The sequence below is a fragment of the Balaenoptera acutorostrata genome, chromosome 15, assembly GCF_949987535.1.
Source record: "Balaenoptera acutorostrata chromosome 15, mBalAcu1.1, whole genome shotgun sequence".
In the NCBI taxonomy this organism is placed as follows: Eukaryota; Metazoa; Chordata; class Mammalia; order Artiodactyla; family Balaenopteridae; genus Balaenoptera; species Balaenoptera acutorostrata.
In genome coordinates, this window is record NC_080078.1 from 65,242,917 (window position 1) to 65,263,035 (window position 20,119).

Genomic DNA, 20,119 nt, shown 5'->3' on the forward strand with positions numbered 1-20,119 from the left:
TCCCTGCCGTGTGTCTTTAAACACTAGGTTGAAAAGGCCTCCCTTCCTGTGTAATCACGTGGTCTGAAGGCTAAGCCCGGTGCCCCCGCGGTGGATTGTGCTCCGTACTGCACCTGTGGCCACACTTTCTGAGCTGGACCTGGCTTATGACTGGTGTCCTGGTTTCTGGGCCTCTAGTCCCTAGCCACCCCTTTTATCATTTCTCACCCCCACCAATGTTTTGAAAGCTTTTTTTCGACTACACTTCACTGGGGAAAGGAAAGGAGTGAAATTTGTTGAGTACCAGGTGTGGCTTATATCATCCTCATAGTTCCCTACAGACGGGGTGGTAAAGCCATCTTAAAGATGAGGAAGTTGGGTTCTCAAGAATGACTTGCCTGAGGTCTCACAGCTGGGAGCACAGGTGTCTGACTCCAAAAGCTCTGCTCTTTCCACACTACCTTCCCCAGAAATCCCAGATGGTCTGGTTCACCCAAGCGAGCTCATCCTGGGTAAGCATCTGCCTTCCCTTAGACTCGAGTCCTGGGGTGCGGTGGGGATGAGGGGCTGCACCGGCCACTCAGTGAGGCTGTAGGCCACTTGTCATCCAGCAGCAATTGGATTTTTTTTCCCCAGAAACCACATGTATTTATTTTTTATTAGGTTCTCTTTTTGTCTTTTGTTTCTTGATACAGAGGGAAAGGATTTAAAACTATGGTGCAAACCTTGAAATTCCCCTTCATTGTCCTCCTCCCTTCCCGGGCAGTAACCTCCGACTACAGTGTGAGTTCTTCCATCCAACAAAAATGCTTTTCTAAATTTTCCAGTGAAGTTTCTTAACAGTATCAGGGGAGTAAAACATGTACCCTTGGGAGCCTAGAAGTATAGTTTATAAGGTCTCGGCAAAATTTCTTCAAAATCTATTTTAGTGAAAGATCATAGGAATTTTCCACTCCATAATCGATATGTTTGTGTTAATATAGAAATAATCCTTTTAAATACTTTTCCCCAAATCTTCAAATAAAACTGATTCTCTGAGCTATCACTGCATGCTGTCCCTGTCCCGGTGGACCAGGAAGCACATCCTGGGAGGCGGTGACTGCAGGACTGCAGCAAAATGACACTGGATCAGTAATTACCTCAGAGATGCCGGGTTTAAAGGAAAGTGAGGCATGGCCACCACTATCTCCTTTTTGTTCTCAGAGGCTGTTGAGGCTTCAATCCAAGTCTAAGGTTCCCCTGTCCTTCTGTCTTGAGTTTCTCCAAGAAGAATAATGGGAGAAGATGGTCTGATTAAGATAAATTACCCCAGAGGAGAGGTCGGGTTTCTGTAGAGGGGAGAGGGAGGTCTGGCAACAGAGCAAGAGTTTAGAAAGAGTTTAAGACCTGGCCCTCCTCTCTTCGCTTAGTTTCTCAACCACCCCCTCTTGTTTGCCTTAAAGTTCTCCGTCATAAAACTTCCCTCAAGGTCCTGAGGAGAGTTTGGCTCCTTCTGGCTTTGGGGAAAACCGGATGACCCATAGACATAAAGATGTTCCGCCTCCTAGTCCCCTGGGCAGTGGGTTTTCACACCTGGGAAGCTTGCCTTGCATTCGTTCCAGTTTGTGATGCAGCATGGACTCATGTACCCTGGACTAAACTCCAGGTTTTAAGAAGTCTAAATAATGGTGCAGCACATGTAAATACCTAAGTGTTTCTGTACTTAAAAGTAGCAAGTGTACAGGAATAAAATAACTACTAAGGTTAGAAACTGACGTTGTCCTGGGTGGGAGGGAAGGGCATGGCTTCTGGGTTTCAGAAGTATATTTGCCAAAAGAGCAGGGTGTTTCCGCTCCCAACATTATGAAAAAATAAAATTTTTTTTTGGCCCCACTGCTTGGCATGCGGGATCCTAGTTCCCCGACCAGGGATCAAACCCATGACCCTTGCAGTGGAAGCGCAGAGTCTCAACCACGGAACCACCAGGGAAGTCCCGAAAATTTTTAAACATACAGAGAAGTTGAAATAATTTTATATTCTCCATTTAATTCTGTAATTGCTACAATAACATTTTGCTGTATTTATCACATAACTATCCATTCCTCCATCCATCCAATTTTTGGATGCATTTCAAAGTACAGTTGCAGACGGTACGCACTCCTAAACACTTCAACATGCGTATCATTAGTTTGTTTACCTTTTTTTGGGGAGTGGGTAAGATTTGCATACAGTGAAATGCACTAAGTTTACCACTTAAGTAACAAACGCTTACACCTGTCAACCCAACCCCCCTTTCAAGATCACATCAGCCCAGAAAGCGCTCTCCTGCTGCTCCCCAGCCAGTCTCCACCTCCATTCACCAGAGGCAACCCCTCTCTGATTCCCTTCAGGTGTGATATATTGCTGGGGTCCCTGAGCAGGGGGCCTGCAGTTCAGGTAATGGTTGCCTCCCAGGGAAAATGCTGCAGCTGTCCTTTCCCTTCACCATTTATTCCTCCACTTCAGTACTTGCCACTGTTCTGGAATTCTGATGTTTCTCTGTGAGCTGGTATTGCCTTTCTCCAAAAATGTGTTCTAAAAACACTCCAGGAATTATAGGCTTTCTCCCCTTTCATATATTTGACTCTCAAACCAACTGCACTTTTGTATATTTTTTCATTGAGAACCCTAAACCATCTTTCCACACCAAATCCAGGTTCTGGTGAATTACCAGAAAAAAAAAAAGAAAAAGAAGTGGAGATCTCATAAATTTGATCACTGCAGCAGGTAGAAATCATTAAATTGCCAAGCACATCAAATGGGTTGATGCAATCCAGTGTCAGTGAACTTAAACTGATCATATTCAATCAAGAAAGAAAATAACACAAACACATTCAAAGCGCTAGTCCTACCATTGTGTTAAACAAGCTCAGTTGGATCAAAGGGCAACTTTATTTGGGTCTCCCACTGTCTTTAACTTTATTCTCTGGGGCTTGCTCTTCCTCTGCCCCTGGATGGCATGTAGGGCAAGTCCCAGGCTTCTCCCATCGGTAGATGACGCGTCAGTCCAGTGTAACAAAACTTTTGAACGGTGTTTGGAGATAGAAGCCACCCCTTCCCCAGGCTGGGCCCGCTGCCAGTCTTGCCCCTGGCAGTGGAGGGGCAGCAAGTGCTTGGCTGTGGCCTTTTTCCCCCCGCCTTGTGCTGCCCATGTTGCTAAGAGGGGAGTGCGATGAGGGGAGGAAAGTTCATACTTCTTCAATACTGTTGTGAACTGGCTTCTTCCTCTCGGAGCCTGGTGCGTGTTCAAAGCTGACACTTGGGCTTCTGGTACATTTTACACGGGTTTTCAAAAACCTGCCCCTTGTCCCCCCCCCCAACCCTGTTACCTTATGTTGTGCATCCCCAACCTTCCATTCCCTTACTTTGGGTGACGTGCTCGCTCTGGCTGGCCCCTTGTAACTTTCCTTTTGGCTCCTGGTTCTCAGGGTCCCTCTCTACACACTCCCTCTCTATTGATTCAAGGTGAAGCAGAATCACCCTACCACCTCCCTCCATGGATGGTGAGACTCAAGTACATCCACAGCTTCTAAAAATTGTCCTCTAACTTCTAGCACTTTTATAGGCTAAAGATGAGGCAGAAGTGTGAATTCACTTTGAGACACCTTGTTTTTCAGTCCTGCATTGGTCCTGTTCCTCTCCTGGCATATGGCAAGTGTTGCCTTGGGGTCTCAGCAGAAACTGAGAGGAAAGTAATTACACTTTAACATCCTCCTTCACAAGAAATATGTTGTTAAAGACTTGCCTAAAGGCGTGGTGGAATAGGGAATTTCATCATTTTTAATTATCTGGGCTTAAGCACTTTTGACATGCAAGACTGTCGTTTGACTTTCAGGTATTGGGTTTTCATATATATTTAGGAAAAACATCATGAGCAAAAGTAGCAGACTGCCTGTAACTTGTTCTTATTTTGCAATCTTCCTTTGCAAAAGAGTGCTTTGTTTATTCATTCAGTTATTTAGTGAATGCCTGTTATGCCCAAGGTCCCAGTCTAGACATAAAGGAGATGGTGGCAAGAGCTTATTTCTAGTGAAGATGAGATGACCAATTGAAAAAACAAAAACCAAACTATGCTTGGGCCCCACCCTAGACCAATTAAATCATAATCCCTGAGAGTAAGCTCTGGACATCATCAGTTTGTAAAAGCTCCCTGGACGTACAGCTAGGGTTGAGAACCACTGGCATAGTCCTTCATGCCCTGGTTAAGAGTACAGGAGGCTATAACAAAAATATCATTCAGAGATAAGAACTTTTGAAAGATAAAAAATGTGAAGGGAATAAGTGCAACAGAAGAGTTGCAAGATAAAGTTGAGAAAATCTCCCAAAAGGTGTGAAAAAATAAAATGGAAAAGAAAAGTTTAGAAGATTAAAGGATCAGTCCAGGATATTCAACATCTGATTAACAGGAGTTCCAGAAAGAGAAAGTGGGGTGGAAAATTATCAACAAGAGACTATAAGAATATTTTCTACAAGTAAGGACATAAGTTTCCACATTGAAAGATCTGAGTGTCTAGAGCAGTTAATTTTAAAAAGACCCATGCCAGGCTTCATCATCATGAAATCTCAGAACACTATGGACAGATATGATCCAGAGAGAGAAAAAAGAAAAAAAGGGTACAAAGGATTAGAAATCACAACAGCACTGGACATCCCAACAGCATCATTAGAAACTAGAAGAGAATGCCCTCAAAATTCTGATTTAAAATAATTTACAACCTGGAGTTCCATACCCAGCCAAACTATTAGCCAAGTGTAAGAATAAGGTAAATATTTTTGGACAATAGAAGGTCATGTGTATTTATCTGCCATGCACCGTTTCTCAGGGAGCTACCGAAGAATGTACATCAAAATAAGGGAGTGAAGGAAAGAGTGTAAAGCAGGGTATCCAGGTAATTTGAGGCTCCAACACGAGAGAAAGTCAAAAGGGTTATGTCAGGATGGTGGTGAAGGGTGCTGGGTAGTAAACCTAGAAAGAAATGCTGAATGGGGTAGGAGGTTGTTTCCAAGAAGAAAACAAAACTGATAGGTCATCTCAGGTTTTCGAACACATTCAGAGGAGATTTTGAGCTTGAGTTTTCAGAGAAGTTTGAGAAGCCTAAACATTCTTTGTTCAGGAGGCCTGAAAGGAAAGTCAATGGCAGGAGGTGGGGATTTGGGAGTCACTGTCATGTTGGAGGCACTAATGGGTGTGAGCGTGGACATGACCAGGATGACATGAGAGGGCTGAGGAAAGCTGAGGGCCAAGGCAGGGTGAGAACGCTGAGGAGCAGCTGGAGGCTGGAAAGGCCAAGGGGAGGCAGCCTCACCAGGTGACCAGCCAGCTCTAAGGGCCAGCGTCTGGGGAGGGCAGGGGCTAAGGACACAGCAGGAGGGGAAGGGGGTGGCAACCCTGGCCCTGTCATTCAGGGAGGTGGGGTGAGAACTGAGCACTCCCTTGGCTAGAGAGAAGGGGACCAAGGGAGTGAGGCCCAGAGGAAGGAAAGTCCAGGTCCAAGGTCCCATGTGGGAAGTGAGGTTGGTGGTCATGGCCTACACTTGTCTTCTAAGAGTTTTCTGGTTTCAGGTTTTACATTCAAGTCTTTAATCTATTTTGAGTTGATTTTTGTATATAGTGTAAGACAGTGGTCCAGTGTCATTCTTTTGCATGTGGCTGTCCAGTTTTCCCACGAAGAGACTGTTCTTTCTCCATTGTGTATTCTTGGCTTCTTTGTAGGTAAATTGACCAGATATGCATGGGTTTATTTCTGGGCTCTCTATTCTGTTCCACTGATCTATGTGTCTGTTTTTATGTCAATACAATATTGTTTTATAATAGCTTTGTAATATAGTTTGAAATCAGGGAGTGTAATGCCTCCAGCTTTGTTCTTCTTCCTCAAGACTCCTTTGGCTATTCAGGGTCTTTTGTGATTCCATACAAATCTTATTTTATTTTTTACTATTTTTTAAAAATAAATTTATTTATTTATTTTTGGCTGCATTGGGTCTTTGTTGCTGTGCACGGGCTTTCTCTAGTTGTGGTGAGTGGGGGCTACTCTTCCTTGCAGTACGTGGGCTTCTCATTGCAGTGGCTTCTCTTGTTGCGGAGCACAGGCTCTAGGAGCACAGGCTTCAGTAGTTGTGGCACATGGGCTCAGTAGTTGTGGTGCATGGACTTAGTTGCTCCACAGCATGTGGGATCGTCCAAGACCAGGGCTCGAACCTGTGTCCCCTGCATTGGCAGGAGGATTCTTAACCACTGCGCCACTAGGGAAGCCTCCCATACAAATTTTACAATTGTTTGTTCTATTTCTGTGAAAAATGGCATTGGAATTTTAATAGGGCTTGCACTGAACCTGTAGATTGCTTTGGGTAGTATGGACATTTTAACAATATTAATTCTTCCAATCCAAATGAGCACAGAATATCTTTCCATTTATTTATGTCTACTTCAGTTTTTTTCATTAGTGTCTTCTAATTTTCAGTGTGCAGATCTTTCACCTCCTTAGTTAAATTTATTCCTAGGTAATTCATTCTTTTTGATGCAATTTTAAATGGAATTGTTTTCTTAATTTCTCTTTCTCATAATTTGTTATTAGTGTATAGGAATGCAACAGATTTTTGTATATTGATTTTGTATCCTGCAGCTTTACTGAATTTGTTTATTAGTTCTAACAGTTTTTTTGGTGAAGTCTTTAGTGTTTTCTATGTATAATATGATGTCATCTGCAAATAGTGACAGTTTTACTTCTTCCTTTCCAATTTTGGATATCTTTTATTTCTTTTTCTTGTCGAATTGCTCTGGCTATGACTTCCAATACTATGTTGAATAAATGTGATGAGAGTGGAAATCCTTGCCTTGTTCCTGATGTTAGAGGAAAAGCTTTCAGCTTTGAGTATGATGTTAGCTATGGGCTTGTCATATATGGCCTTTATTATGTTGAGATACCGTCCCTCTGTACCCACTTTGTTGAGATTTTTTATCATCAACAAATGTTGAATTGCAACTTACTGAAATGCATCAAAAAGATAAAACAGATGCATGGACAGATTGACAGATAGTGATAATGCAAATATAGCAAGTGTTAAGTGTAGAATGTAACTGGTAGGTATATGGGTGGTCATTGAACAATTATTTCAAGTGTTCTATTCGCTTGAAAGTTTTCATCACAAAATGTTTAGGAAAAGCATATAACATATTAGAATGTGATAACTGCTGTGGCAAAAAAATTAAGCAAGGTGTTGGGAGGGAGGATAGAGAGTGACTGGGGTGGGGGCTGCAGTATTAAATAAGATCATTCAGGAAGGCCTCCCTGAGGAGACCTTGGAAATTAGAGAGTGAGCCACAAAGAGATCTTGGGGAAGAATGCTCCAGGGAAAGGGACCAGTAAGTACAGAAATGCTCTGGGGCACACGTGTGTCTGGGATTCCCGGAATAGTGATAGCAAGGAGGCCAGTGTAGTTGAAGCCAAGGGGGCAAGGGTGAGGTAGATAAGCCCAGAGGAGCAGCAGGAAGGCAGATCCTGCAGGCCTCATGGCATACTGTTCAGCCTTTGACTTTTACTTTGAGTGGCGTGAAGGAATAGCATGATCCAACACCTGTGTGCACAGGAGGACTCTTGTCAGTGTAGTGAGACCAGGCTCAAGTGGGCAAAGCCAAAGCAAGGAGACCAGGGAGGAAACGATGGCAGTAGACAGACAAGAGATGATGGTGCTCAACATTTACTCAATATTTACTGTCTGACTTGAGTGGCAGGAGTGGAAGTGGTGAGAGGTGGTCAGATTCTGGAGATATTTTGAATGTGGAGCCAAGAGGATTTGGGCCTGGAGAATGTGTGGGGCTGTGGGAAAGAAAGGAGTCAAAGATGACAGATGCGGAGAGGGAGGGTTACAATCAGAGTCCATTTTAGGGGAAGATCATGGGTTCATTTTGGGGAGGTCAAGTTTGAGATGTCTGCTGGACTTCCAAGTAGAGACATAGAGTAGGCCAGCCCTTTGGATTCAGGGAAGATGGAGGAGAGGAGGAAGAAGTGAGCAGAGTAACCAGAGGACTGGTGGAGGGAGTGTCAGCCCTGCTGACTGGTCAGGTAAGAGAAAGATGGAGCACAGACCTTGGGATTTGGGGGATGGGCCTATCCCCAAAGGCTTAGGCTGACAAAAGAAAGGTGTAAGCACTTCCTCAAGGCCATGGCCAACCTAGTTCTTTCAGCTGCTCTTAATGACTCTGATCACAATCTCCTATAACTTTGTGTATGTGAGATGTGTCCACTTTGACACACACAGCTCTGGATCAAGAGTCAGCAAACTAAAGCCCTCAGGCCAAATTTGTCTGTTTCAGCAAATAAAGTATTATTAGGACACAGCCTTGCCCATTCAGATTGTCTAGGCCTGCTTCCACACTCCAGCAGAACTGAGTAGTTGCCAGAGACCATATGGCCTGCAAAGCTGAAAATATTTACTGTCTGTACTTTTAAAGGGAAAGTTTGCTGACCCCTTCTCTCCCTCTTTCACTACAGGAATGTCCTGTTGTTCTGTTACACAAGATATTTAATAGGACATTTAGGTGGCTCCCAATTTTTTTTGTTGTTATTTTGAAAATGTTCCAATAAACATACTTAACTGTATTTCTTTGGGCTCATGTGCACACTCGCAAGTTTAATTCCTGGTTTGAAGGATATGAGCATTTCAGTTTTGGTAGATTTTGTCAAATTGCTCCCTAATGTAGCTGAAATGATTTACACTCCCATCAGCAGTGTAAAGAGTTCTCATTTTCCCATATTACCCTAAAACTTAGTATTGTGTGTTGTTAGACTTTATTAGTTAGCAATCTCTTATTGTTTGTAGATTCCTTTGGGTTTTCTGGCTGTGAATGATAGTTTTGCTCCTTTCTTTTCCTTGTCTTGGTACTCTGGCTGGCCCCTCCATGCAATATTTGCATTTTGTTCAATCATACAATTAAAAATTCTGTTCTTGGCTCTAAAGGGAATAATGCTTAACATTTATCATATAGTATGGTGTTCTACCATTAAGTATAATGTTTGATGCAGGTTTGGTTTTTTTTAATTATTATTATTTTGAGAGAACTGAACTAAAAAACCATCTGGACTACTTTTTGTTTTTTGTATATGGCTACTCAGTTTGTCTATTTCTTTTTTAATTGGTCTTGGCAAATTATCTTTTACTAGAAAATTGTCCACTTCATCTAAGTTTTTAGTGTACTGGCATAAAATTTATAATCTTATTTTTGTCATTTCTGCTATATCTGTAGTTATATCCCTTTTGCACATTGTTTATTTTATTGGTCTTTTCAAAGATCCAGCTTTGTTTTATGGTACATACTAGTGCTTTTGTTTTCTATTTAATCAATTTCTGCTCTTCATTATTATCTTCCTTCCACTTTCTTTGGGTTTACACTTACTCCATTCTGAAATTCTTTGACATTCTGCTCATAAATTCTCCATATTTCTTCTTACCTAATACCACTGATAAGGTTACAAATCTTGTAAATTCTGCTTTAGTCCCCCCACCCCCCAAACTGGAGTTTTTAAATGTATTCTCATTTTTAGTTTGACCTAAATAGTTTTCATTTCCATATGACTTCATCTTTGAGTAAAGAGTTTTCTAGAAGTGTTTTTTTAATTCTTTAAAAAATAATTTTTTTTAGAGTGTTTCAGTTTTTTTTGTAAATGTATTTATTTATTGACTGCGTTGGGTCTTCGTTGCTGCACTCAGGCTTTCTCTAGTTGCGGTGAACGGGGGTTACTCTTCGTTGCGGTGCATGGGCTTCTCTTGCGGAGCACGGGCTCTAGGCGCGCGGGCTCAGTAATTGCGGCTCGCGGGCTCTAGAGCACAGGCTCAGTAGTTGTGGCACACGGGCTTAGCTGCTCTGCGGCATGCAGGATCTTCCTGGACCAGGGCTCGAACCTGTGTCCCCTGGATTGGCAGGCGGATTCTTAACCACTGCACCACCAGGGAAGTCCCTAGAAGTGTTTTTAAATATCGAAAGATTTGGAGTTTATTCAGCTCTTGCTTGTGGTCAGAGAACACAGTCTGTATGAAATTAATTATCTGATTATCTGTTGAGATTTGTCTTGGGGCCTGGCCTACTCTATGTCTCTGCTTGGAAGCTAGCAGACATCTCAAACTTGACCTCCCCAAAATTAACCCATGATCTTCCCCTAAAATGTATTCTGTAATTTTCCCTGTCCCCATCTGTTGTCTTTGACTCCTTTGTTTCCCACATTCCCCACAGGTCATTTTTTATAAATGTTTCTTGTGTGCCTGAAAGTAACATATTGGGTTCAGGGTTCTACCAGGGTCAATTGATTAGAATTATTAATGGTATTAAAATCTTCTATATCCTTTTTTTGGCTGTTTGGTCTATCAGTTACTGAAAAAGTTTTTAAATCTCCCACTGTGATGAAGGACTTGGCAATTTCTCCTTGTATCCTGTCACTTTTGCTTCATACACTTTCAGCCTTTTTTTTTAACCTCTAATATACAAGTTCAAAATTGTTATATCTTCTTAGAAAACTGTTCTTTTCATCATTTTGTGTTGACCCTCTTTATCACTAATAATGTCTCTAGCCTTAAAGCCTATTTTGTCTGATTTTGCTATGGGTATATCTTTTGGTTAGTTTTTCTCTAGTATGTACTTTTTTTCCAACTCTTTACTTTTGGTGCCCTTAGGTTTTAAATGTCCTCTTGTAAACAGCATAGACCTGCATTTTATTTTTCTTGGCCAATCTGTTCATCTCTATTTTAATAGATGAATGTAAAACATTTTCTACCTCTGGTTTTGTACCATTTATGTACCATTCTTTTCACTTTGCTTCCTTTTTCTCCTTTTCTACCTTCAATTATATTTTAATACCCTCTACTAAACTTTTCTCTTTTGTGCATTGGCAGTTAAACCTTCTATTCTTTTAGTGATCTCTCTGAAGTGTTTGAAATACATACTTGACTTTACAAAGCCAGATAATTACCAATTATCTTTATTCTCCTCCTCTCAAATAAATGAAGCTTCTTAGAACACTTAAACTCTGATTACCCTCTCCAGTCCTGTTATTGTGTCCTGTGCTCCTTGCTCTGTACGCCACAAACTAATCGTTTTTCTGTCTAATTTCTTCTCTTTAGAGTTCTGAAAATTCACTACAAAGTGTCTAGATGAGATTTTATTTTTATTTATTCGGTTCTGGATTTTAAGTGAGGATCCTGGTCTTTAATCAATTGTGGAAGTTCTTCAGGAACTGCCTCTCCCACATTCTTTTCTCTCCTTCTGGAACGCTGATTGAACCTATTCTTCTCACCTTACCATTCCTGTCACTTCCTCTTTTATATGTTCCATCTGGCTTGTTTTCTGGCTAATGGCTTCCACTCTTTCATCCAGTTCAGTGATCTTCTCTTCTGCTGTATCTAATTGGCTTTCTTGCCTCATCCTTTGAGACTCGAATTTCGATAGCTCTATTTTTCAATTCTAGAAATTCCTTCTAAAACCTTTATGCTCCTTTTTAGTGTCTTGCTCCAAGTGTCTTCATGTTTCATCCCCGCCCCCACCCCGACCACCACCTTTTTCTTTCTCTAACCATGAGCTCCACGAAGGCGAGGACGTTTGGTTTAGTGTTGTCATCCCCAGTGCCTCCTACCGTTCCTGGAACGGAACAGACTCTGAGTGAGCGCTGTCAGATGACTTAGTGACAGTGGGAACAGAAGGATGCTGTGCTGCAGCCTGGCCCCCCGCTCTCCCCGCCGCCAGAGCTGCGAGCCTGCTCTCCCAACGGCCTCGCAGGCTTCCTAGTCTCCCCTCAGCCCGGACCTCAGGGAGAGGACCCCGCCCCGCCCCGCCCCGCCCCGCCCACCTCTGCGCAGGCCGTGACGTCACGGGACTGTGACGAGCCCTGGGAGCCCCCGCCCCTTCGCGGCGCTGGGGCCGGGAATCCAAGCTCTCTGCGCCGTGACGTCACGGATCCGGGCGGGCGGACTTTGCGTCGGCCCAATGGGAGCGCCGCGCCGGCCTCCCCTTTAAGGAATGTTGTGACCTGACGTCAGCCGGGCGAGTTACCTCCCCGAGCCGCCGTCGCCGGGCTCAGCGCGAGCCTCGGAGCCCTTGAGCGCGAGGCGCGGAGCCCCCGGAGCCCCCGCACCGCAGCCACATCCCCGCGTCGCGCGCCCCAGAGCCCCGGCCTGCGCGCCCCGCCGGGCCGGCGCGATGCCCTCAGACCGGCCTTTCAAGCAGCGGCGGAGCTTTGGTGAGGCCCGGCGGGCGCTCTGCGAGCGCGGGGTGGGGGCGTGGGGGCTGGGGGGTGTTGACCGACCGACCCGACTGCCGCAGGTGACGTCAGCTCCGTGACGTCAGGCTCGGCTGGAGTTGGACCCTCGGGATGGGAAGCAGGCTGGGGCCTGGGCCGGGGCCTCCGCCTCGCATCCCGGTCCTGTGCCCGGGCCTTAAGGCCCGACGGCTCCGGGGGTGGGGGCTTTGGGGAGGCGGGGTCGGGGCCGCCCCTCGGGCACTGGCGAGGCGGAACCGCGAGGAGGACCTCGGCCCGGCCTCATCCCCGACTGCTGTCTGCAGCCGACCGCTGTAAAGAGGTGCAGCAGATCCGCGAGCAGCACCCCAGCAAAATCCCGGTGAGTTCCACCGCCCCCTCCCATCCCCGCCCGGCCCAGGCCCCGCCTCGGGCTCACGCATCCCCCGCCCCGCTCCCAGGTAATCATCGAGCGCTACAAGGGTGAGAAGCAGCTGCCTGTCCTGGACAAGACCAAGTTCCTGGTCCCGGACCATGTCAACATGAGCGAGTTGGTCAAGATCATCCGGTGCGCGGGCAGCAGCTGTCAGAGGGGGATTGGGTCCAGCTGGGGTCAGGCAGGGGGCTGGGTCCTTCTGAGAAGGAAGGGGTGGGGGTGGGGCACGGGAACGGGTGCTGGGTCCCTGTTGTGGGGAGGTTGGGAAAGGTCAAGGTCAGGGCTGGGGTCAGTGTCCGGTCAGAGGTGAGAGCCTCTAGAAGGGCTTGGGATGGGTGTGAGGTGGAGGATTAGGATCATTTTGGGGAGCGGGTCAGGGCTACACTCGCCCAGCAGCCAGGCCCCTCATGGTTGGCTTGCCCTCCCGTCCACCTCAGGCGCCGCCTGCAGCTGAACCCCACGCAGGCCTTCTTCCTGCTGGTGAACCAGCACAGCATGGTGAGCGTGTCCACGCCCATCGCCGACATCTATGAGCAGGAGAAGGACGATGACGGCTTCCTCTACATGGTCTACGCCTCCCAGGAAACCTTCGGCTTCTGAGCCAGCAGTAGGGGGGGGTTGGCTTGGGAGTGGGGGGGGCCCTTGTCAGGCTCTGCCCAGGGAGCTCCTGGCACCTGAGCTGAGCTGCCTCTGCCCCTGGTGGGCTGGGCGGGGATGCCACGTCCTAGCCAGGGGGCACCAACCGCACCTACCCTGCCCCTGGGTGGATCCTGGCCTAGTCATGTTAGGGTTGCCCCTCTGGGTGCTGGCTGGGATGGGGGAAGGTTGGGAGCAGCCCCTAGCACCCCTGCTCTGTGTGGTTTGTCTTTTTTTTTAGGCCCCTGCCTGTCTGCCCATCTGTCCCTCCCTGACCTGAGGTGCTGCCCATGCCTGGACCTGCCCCCCCCTGAAGGACTGGCCCCTGGCTCACCCAGTCTTGACATGGTGTATGGATCTGTGGTTGTTGTTCCTCTGCAGAATAAAGATTGCTCAGGCCTGCCTGGCCCTTTGCCTCCAGCTGCTTGGGGAGTGGGGAGGGCTGCCCTACACCATTCTCAGCTGGCCGGTGCGCAGACCCGTGTTCTGTGGACTCACTCAGAGCTCATTCGGGAAACCCACGCCTGGGTGTAGTGCACCATGGTGGTATTAGGGGCCAACCCCACCCCTTCCAGGAGTGCAGTGTGGTTCCAGGGTAGATGTTTTCATAACAAAAAACATTTATTAAGTAGCCACAACCTAACAAACCCTGCTCATCTGCTTCTTCCCCTTTCCTGCTTGGGAGGGGGGCTCCTTGGTGTGCAGAGCCACAAAGTGGGGAGTCCAAGTGGAGATGCTCCTGGCTACTCCCCACAGGCCTTGCTGCCAGCCTTGGCTCCTCACTGGTACCAGATATTTGTGACCCTGGACTCAAACCTCATCTGCCCAGGACTTCCCTGCTGGCAACTCTGGTTAGAGGGCTTGGCCCAGCTTCTGGCCCTTTCACCCCTGAAGTCCGTGCAGCCCTGTGCCCAGCCAGGCCTACTTGAGCACAAGCATGGCCTCCGTGCCGTCCTTGGTGGTCAGGTAGAGACCATGTGTGAGGTAGTACTCCCGCCGCAGGAAGGCATAGAAGTAATCAGAGATGAGCAGGATCTGGGGGGAGAGAGATGTGAGAAGCTTCATGATACCTCCCCCTGAACTTTGGATCTCTGAGGGGCTAGGTGGGTGTTGGGGAGACCCTGCCCAGGGACCCTGCACCTCAGGGCCTACACCACCCTTCAAGGTCTCACTGGCACCTCATAAGTTGCCCTACTGCCCTTCCTCCTCCTACCATGGTCTATGCTTCCATCCCAAGCCCTGGCCTGTGAACTCCAGACTGGTGCTCCTCTGTCTCACCTCCTGGGTGCCCACTGGCCCTTCCACCCCAGCCAAGTCCCCTATCAAACCTGCTTCTCCCACTGGGAACCCATATCCCCCTTCTTCCATCCAGGTGTTCAGGCCACAGGATCAACAGACTTGTCTCCTCCCATACGCCAAGCCACCAAGCCTGTCAGTTCTATTTCTCCCTGTCCCCGCAGCTACCACCCTGGACAAAGCCACTGTCATCTGAACAACAGTGGTCTCCTCTCTGGGCTTCCTGATCTCACACCTCCCACCCTAGCAGCAGAGGTTGCTTTTTAAGACAAATCTGGTCATGTTACTTCCCAGCTTAAGGTCCTCTAAAGGCTTCCCATGGCTCCTAGGGTGAAGATCAAACTCTGTGGGGCTCTAAGGCCTTGCACTTGGTCCCTGCCCGTGTACGTGCTTCAGCCTCTGCCGTGCTCCACCTCACTCAGCTCCAGGCACACTGGCCTGTTCCCTTCCAATGCAGGATCTTTGCTGTTTCCTCTGCCTGGAATGTTCTTCCCCTGTCATCTAGTAAACACCTGCTTGCCCTTCAGGCCTCAGGAAGGATCACTTCCACAGAGAAGCCCTCCCTCACACCCTAGATTGGTTCTTGGTCCCATTAACTTTTATCTGGTAGCACAAACTCGTCCAAATTGCAGTTTTACATTCATCTGTGAGACTGCCTGATGACTGGCTCCTCCCCTGGCCTGGGCAGGGTCCCTGAGTGATTCTGCCACCATGGTGTCTGTGCCCAGCTTGGTCTGTCTTTTCTGTCTGGGCCTCAGAATAGAAAGGGCCCTAGCAGCTCAGCCCACCATCCCCCTCACTGAGGCCCAGAGGGGAACAGGGACTTGCCAAGGTCCCCCAAACACTGGGCCCGCAGTCTTACAATTCCATTCATCCCAAGCTCCCAGGACCTCCAGTGCCTGGAACAGGAGGGCCAGGGCCCAGCCCTACAGAAGGATGCGGGGAGAGGGGCTCACCACTGCAGATACCACCAGTTCTCAGGCACTTACAAGCCTCTCAGATTATCATCACCAATCACCTTGGCACAGATGGGGCGACGTAAGCCCAGAGCTGGGGGAGCACCTGGCTAGGGCCTTACAGCAAGACAGAGGTTGAGCCTGGCATCTCAGCCTCTGACCCCCAGACCCCTGTTCTGGGAAGCCTCTCTCACACTGTGGGCAGGAAAGAGAGCAGACCCACACCATGGCCTCAGGACAAGGACCTGCCATTCTGCCACCACAGGAATCCATCTGGAAGGCTGATGGTTCCCACCTTACAGATGAGGAAATTGAAGCACAAAGGGTTCAACAGTTGGCCTAAGGCTATACTGGGAGAGCTGGACTAGTGGCTATAACCCTGCAAGGCAATGTACCTGGGGCCCAGTGTGCTAAGGGCCCAGAACTCTGCCACTGAGGGTGTCAGAGCAGAGAGCCCAGGGAGCCCCTGAAGCCTTGCGCCGCAGCTGCCCATGGGGCGTAGTTACCACAGCAAAGGCTGCCCTCACCCGCTGCAGCCCCTTTGTCACCCAGGCCCAAGGTGTCAAGTTTGAGGAGGCGGAGCCTGGAGCTGCTGGGGGTTGATCCCCGAGCCAGGTCAGATGAGGGGTAGGTGCAAAGTCACAGTTCACAACAAAACAACTCCAATGTCACACACGATCAGCTGGTCAAATAAGAAGTCAAAACACTAGGTTATTAGTTTGAACCATATGAAACTGCCAATTTTGCAGATCAAAAACGGTTGAGTATTAACAATTTCACATGGTTCGACTTAATATAAAATGGAAAAAAAATCAAGAAATAGTAGAGTAAGTATACAATCTAGAAGCACCAGAACAAATAACTATAGGACCTTAGGGAGCTATTCTTTTTCCTTGTAAGCCTTAACTTGGTAAATTATGTATACATGTTATGTTGATAAAAATAAAAATCCAATTAAAAACAATCAGCCGATAAATGATTGAATAAGTAAATAAATAAACAAGGGAGAATTCCTTTTGGAATCCTAACAAAAGAGTTCCAAATAATATATGTAGAGACTCTACCCTCGGGAGGTGGAGCTTAATTCTTGCCCACTCCCCACCCCCTGCCCCCGAGGGTAGGCTAGACTTCATGACTCACTTCCAAAGAACAGGGAAAGAGAAAATAGTAACTGTGCACTGGAGAAGCCCGGCAAACACTATCTTAACCAAATGATGAAGGGTAAACGGCATGAAGCGTGGCTAGTGTGCACTGCCTGAGCATTCCAAAAACCTAAAACGCGGCCTCATGATGAGAAAAGCATCAGACAAACCCAGAGGGGACACTCTACAGGATACCTGGCCACTGTTCCCCAAGACTGTCCACGTCACGAGAAATAAGGAAAGACAGAGTGTGAGCAGAGGACATGGGGGAGACGTGGCAACTAAGTGTAATGTGGTACCTGGGACTGGATCCTGGGAGAAAAAGAAGACAATACAGGGAAAACTGGTGAAATCCACATCAAAGCTGGAGTTTACTTAGTAGTGATGTACCAGGGTCAGTTTCTTGGTTTTGACAAACATACCATGGTAATATAAGATGTTAAAAATGTGGGAAACTGGGTGGGGGGCATATGAGAACTCTCTGTACTATCTAAAATTATTCCAAAATTTAAACGTTTATTTTAAAAAGCAACGTACTACTGTTATATGCAACAACATGAATGAGCCTCAAAAATATCTTGCTGAGTGAAAGAAGGCTTCAGGAAATGTACATTAAGATTTGTGTTTTTCCATTAATAAAGGAAATTGAAGATGATGCAAAGAAATGGAAAGATATCCCATGTTCTTGGATTGGAAGAATTAATATTGTTAAAATGGCCATACTACCCAAAGCAATCTACAGATTTAATGTGATCCCTATCAAATTACCCATAACATATTTCACAGAACTAGAAGAAATAATCCTCAAATTTATATGGAACGATAAAAGACCCAGAATTGCCAAAGCAATCCTGAGGAAAAAGAACAAAGCAGGAAGCATAACTCTCTCAGACTTCAGATAACACTACAAAGCTACAGTAATCAAAATGGCATGATATTGGCACAAAAAAAGACATGAATCAATGGAACAGAATAGACAGCCCAGAAATAAATCTACACACCTATGGTCAATTAATCTTTGACAAAGGAGACAAGTATATAAAATGGGAAAAAGACAGTCTCTTCAGCAAGGGGTGTTGGGAAAGTTGGAGAGCTGCATGAAATCAAAAGTTAGAACACACCCTCACACCACACACAAAAATAAACTCAAAATAGCTTAAAGACTTAAACATAAGACATGACACCATAAAACTCCTAGAAGAGAACACAGGTAAAACATTCTCTGACATAAATTGTACCAATGTTTTCTTAGGTCAGTCTCCCAAAGCAATAAAAATAAAATCAAAAATAAACAAAGGGACCTAATCAAACTTACAAGCTTTTGCACAGCAAAGGAAACCATAAACAAAATGAAAAGACAAGCTACAGAATGGGAGAAAATATTTGCAAATGATGTGACCGACAAGGGCTTAATTTCCAAAATATACAAACAGCTCATAGGACTCAACAACACAAAAACAAACAACCCAATTGAAAAATGGGCAGAAGAACTAAATAGACATTTCTCCAAAGAAGACATACAGATGGCCAAAAGGCACATGAAAAGATGCTCAACATCGCTAATTATTAGAGAAATGAAAATCAAAACTACAATGAGGTATCACCTCAAACTGGTCAGAATGGCCATCATTAAAAAGTCTACAGAGAAGAAAAAGAAATAAAAGGAATCCAAATCGGAAAAGAAGAAGTAAAACTGTCACTGTTTGCAGGTGACATGATACTATACATAGAGAATCCTAAAGATGCTACCAGAAAACAACTAGAGCTAATCAATGAATTTGGTAAAGTAGCAGGATACAAAATTAATGCACAGAAATCTCTTGCATTCCTATACACTAACGACGAAAAAGCTGAAAGAGAAATTAAGGAAACACTCCCATTTACCATTGCAACAAAAAGAATAAAATACCTAGGAATAACCTTCCTAAGGAAACAAAAGACCTGTATGCAGAAAACTATAAGACACTGATGAAAGAAGTTAAAGATGATACCAACAGATGGAGAGATATACCATGTTCTTGGATTGGAAGAATCAACATTGTGAAAACGACAATACTACCCAAAGCAATCTACAGATTCAATGCAATCCCTATCAAACTACCAATGGCATTTTTCACAGAACTAGAACAAAAAATTTCACAATTTGTACGGAAACACAAAAGACCCCAAATAGCCAAAGCAATCTTGAGAAAGAAAAACGGAGCTGGAGGAATCAGGCTCCCTGACTTCAGACTATACTACAAAGCTACAGTAATCAAGACAGTATGGTACTGGCACAAAAACAGAAATATAGATCAATGGAACAGGGTAGAAAGCCCAGAGATAAACCCATGCACATATGGTCACCTTATCTTTGACAAAGGAGGCAATAATATACAATGGAGAAAAGACAGCCTCTTCAATAAGTGGTGCTGGGAAAACTGGACAGCTACATGTAAAAGAATGAAATTAGAACACTTCCTAGCACCATACACAAAAATAAACTCAAAATGGATTAAAGACCTGAATGTAAGGCCAGACACTATAAAACTCTTAGAGGAAAACATAGGCAGAACACTCTATGACATAAATCACAGCAAGATCCTTTTTGACCCACCTCGTAGAGTAATGGAAATAAAAACAAAAATAAGCAAATGGGACCTAATGAAACTTATAAGCTTTTGCAGAGCAAAGGGAACCATAAACAAGATGAAAAGACAACCCTCAGAATGGGAGAAAATATTTGCAAATGAAGCAACTGACAAAGGATTAATCTCCAAAATATACAAGCAGCTCATGCAGCTCAATATCAAAAAAACAAACAACCCAATCCAAAAATGGGCAGAAGACCTAAATAGACATTTCTCTAAAGAAGACATACAGGTGGCCAACAAACACATGAAAGGATGCTCAACATCGCTAATCATTAGAGAAATGCAAATCAAAACCACAAGGAGGTATCACCTCACACTGGTCAGAATGGCCATCATCAAAAAATCTACAATCAATAAATGCTGGAGAGGGTGTGGAGAAAAGGGAACCCTCTTGCACTGTTGGTGGGACTGTAAATTGATACAGCGACTGTGGAGAACAGTATGGAGGTTCCTTAAAAAACTAAAAATAGAACTACCATATGACCCAGCAATCCCACTACTGGGCATATACCCTGAGAAAACCATAATTCCAAAAGAGACATGTACCACAATGTTCATTGCAGCTTTACTTACAATAGCCAGGACATGGAAGCAACCTAAGTGTCCATCAACAGATGAATGGATAAAGAAGATGTGGCACATATATACAATGGAATATTACTCAGCCATAAAAGACATGAAATCGAGTTATTTGTAGTGAGGTGGATGGACCTAGAGTCTGTCATACAGAGTGAAGTAAGTCAGAAAGAGAAAAACAAATACAGTATGCTAACACATATATATGGAATCTAAAAAAAAAATG

The 20,119-nt window shown here is 45.5% G+C and overlaps 2 protein-coding genes across 3 annotated transcripts in view; one reads left to right on the forward strand and one right to left on the reverse strand.

Annotated features, from left to right (window-relative positions):
- The first annotated feature begins 11,955 nt into the window (after positions 1-11,955).
- MAP1LC3A (microtubule associated protein 1 light chain 3 alpha) lies at positions 11,956-13,698 on the forward strand. The gene is made up of 5 exons (XM_057529149.1): positions 11,956-12,221; positions 12,545-12,600; positions 12,680-12,786; positions 13,092-13,261; positions 13,532-13,698. Exons 1-4 carry the CDS (start codon positions 12,182-12,184, stop codon positions 13,252-13,254), a joined length of 366 nt encoding a protein of 121 aa, XP_057385132.1. The 5' UTR covers positions 11,956-12,181; the 3' UTR covers positions 13,255-13,261; positions 13,532-13,698.
- A 198-nt stretch (positions 13,699-13,896) lies between these two features.
- Positions 13,897-20,119, reverse strand: part of PIGU (phosphatidylinositol glycan anchor biosynthesis class U) — a 109,919-nt gene continuing 103,696 nt past the window's right edge. For both annotated transcript variants that reach the window (XM_057529194.1, XM_007193254.3), the window contains one exon: positions 13,897-14,325. In XM_057529194.1, coding sequence (XP_057385177.1) covers positions 14,309-14,325 — 17 coding nt within the window. In that variant the 3' untranslated portion in view covers positions 13,897-14,308. The remainder of the gene's footprint in view (positions 14,326-20,119) is intronic.

What these genes read in the sequence shown, in the direction of transcription:
- MAP1LC3A (XM_057529149.1), top strand. Translation starts at nt 12,182, where the DNA reads ATGCCCTCAGACCGGCCTTTCAAGCAGCGGCGGAGCTTTG. An exon ending in CAAGCAGCGGCGGAGCTTTG is followed by an intron (nt 12,222 to 12,544) that starts GTGAGGCCCGGC and finishes TGCTGTCTGCAG; the next exon opens with CCGACCGCTGTAAAGAGGTG. An exon ending in AGCACCCCAGCAAAATCCCG is followed by an intron (nt 12,601 to 12,679) that starts GTGAGTTCCACC and finishes CCCCGCTCCCAG; the next exon opens with GTAATCATCGAGCGCTACAA.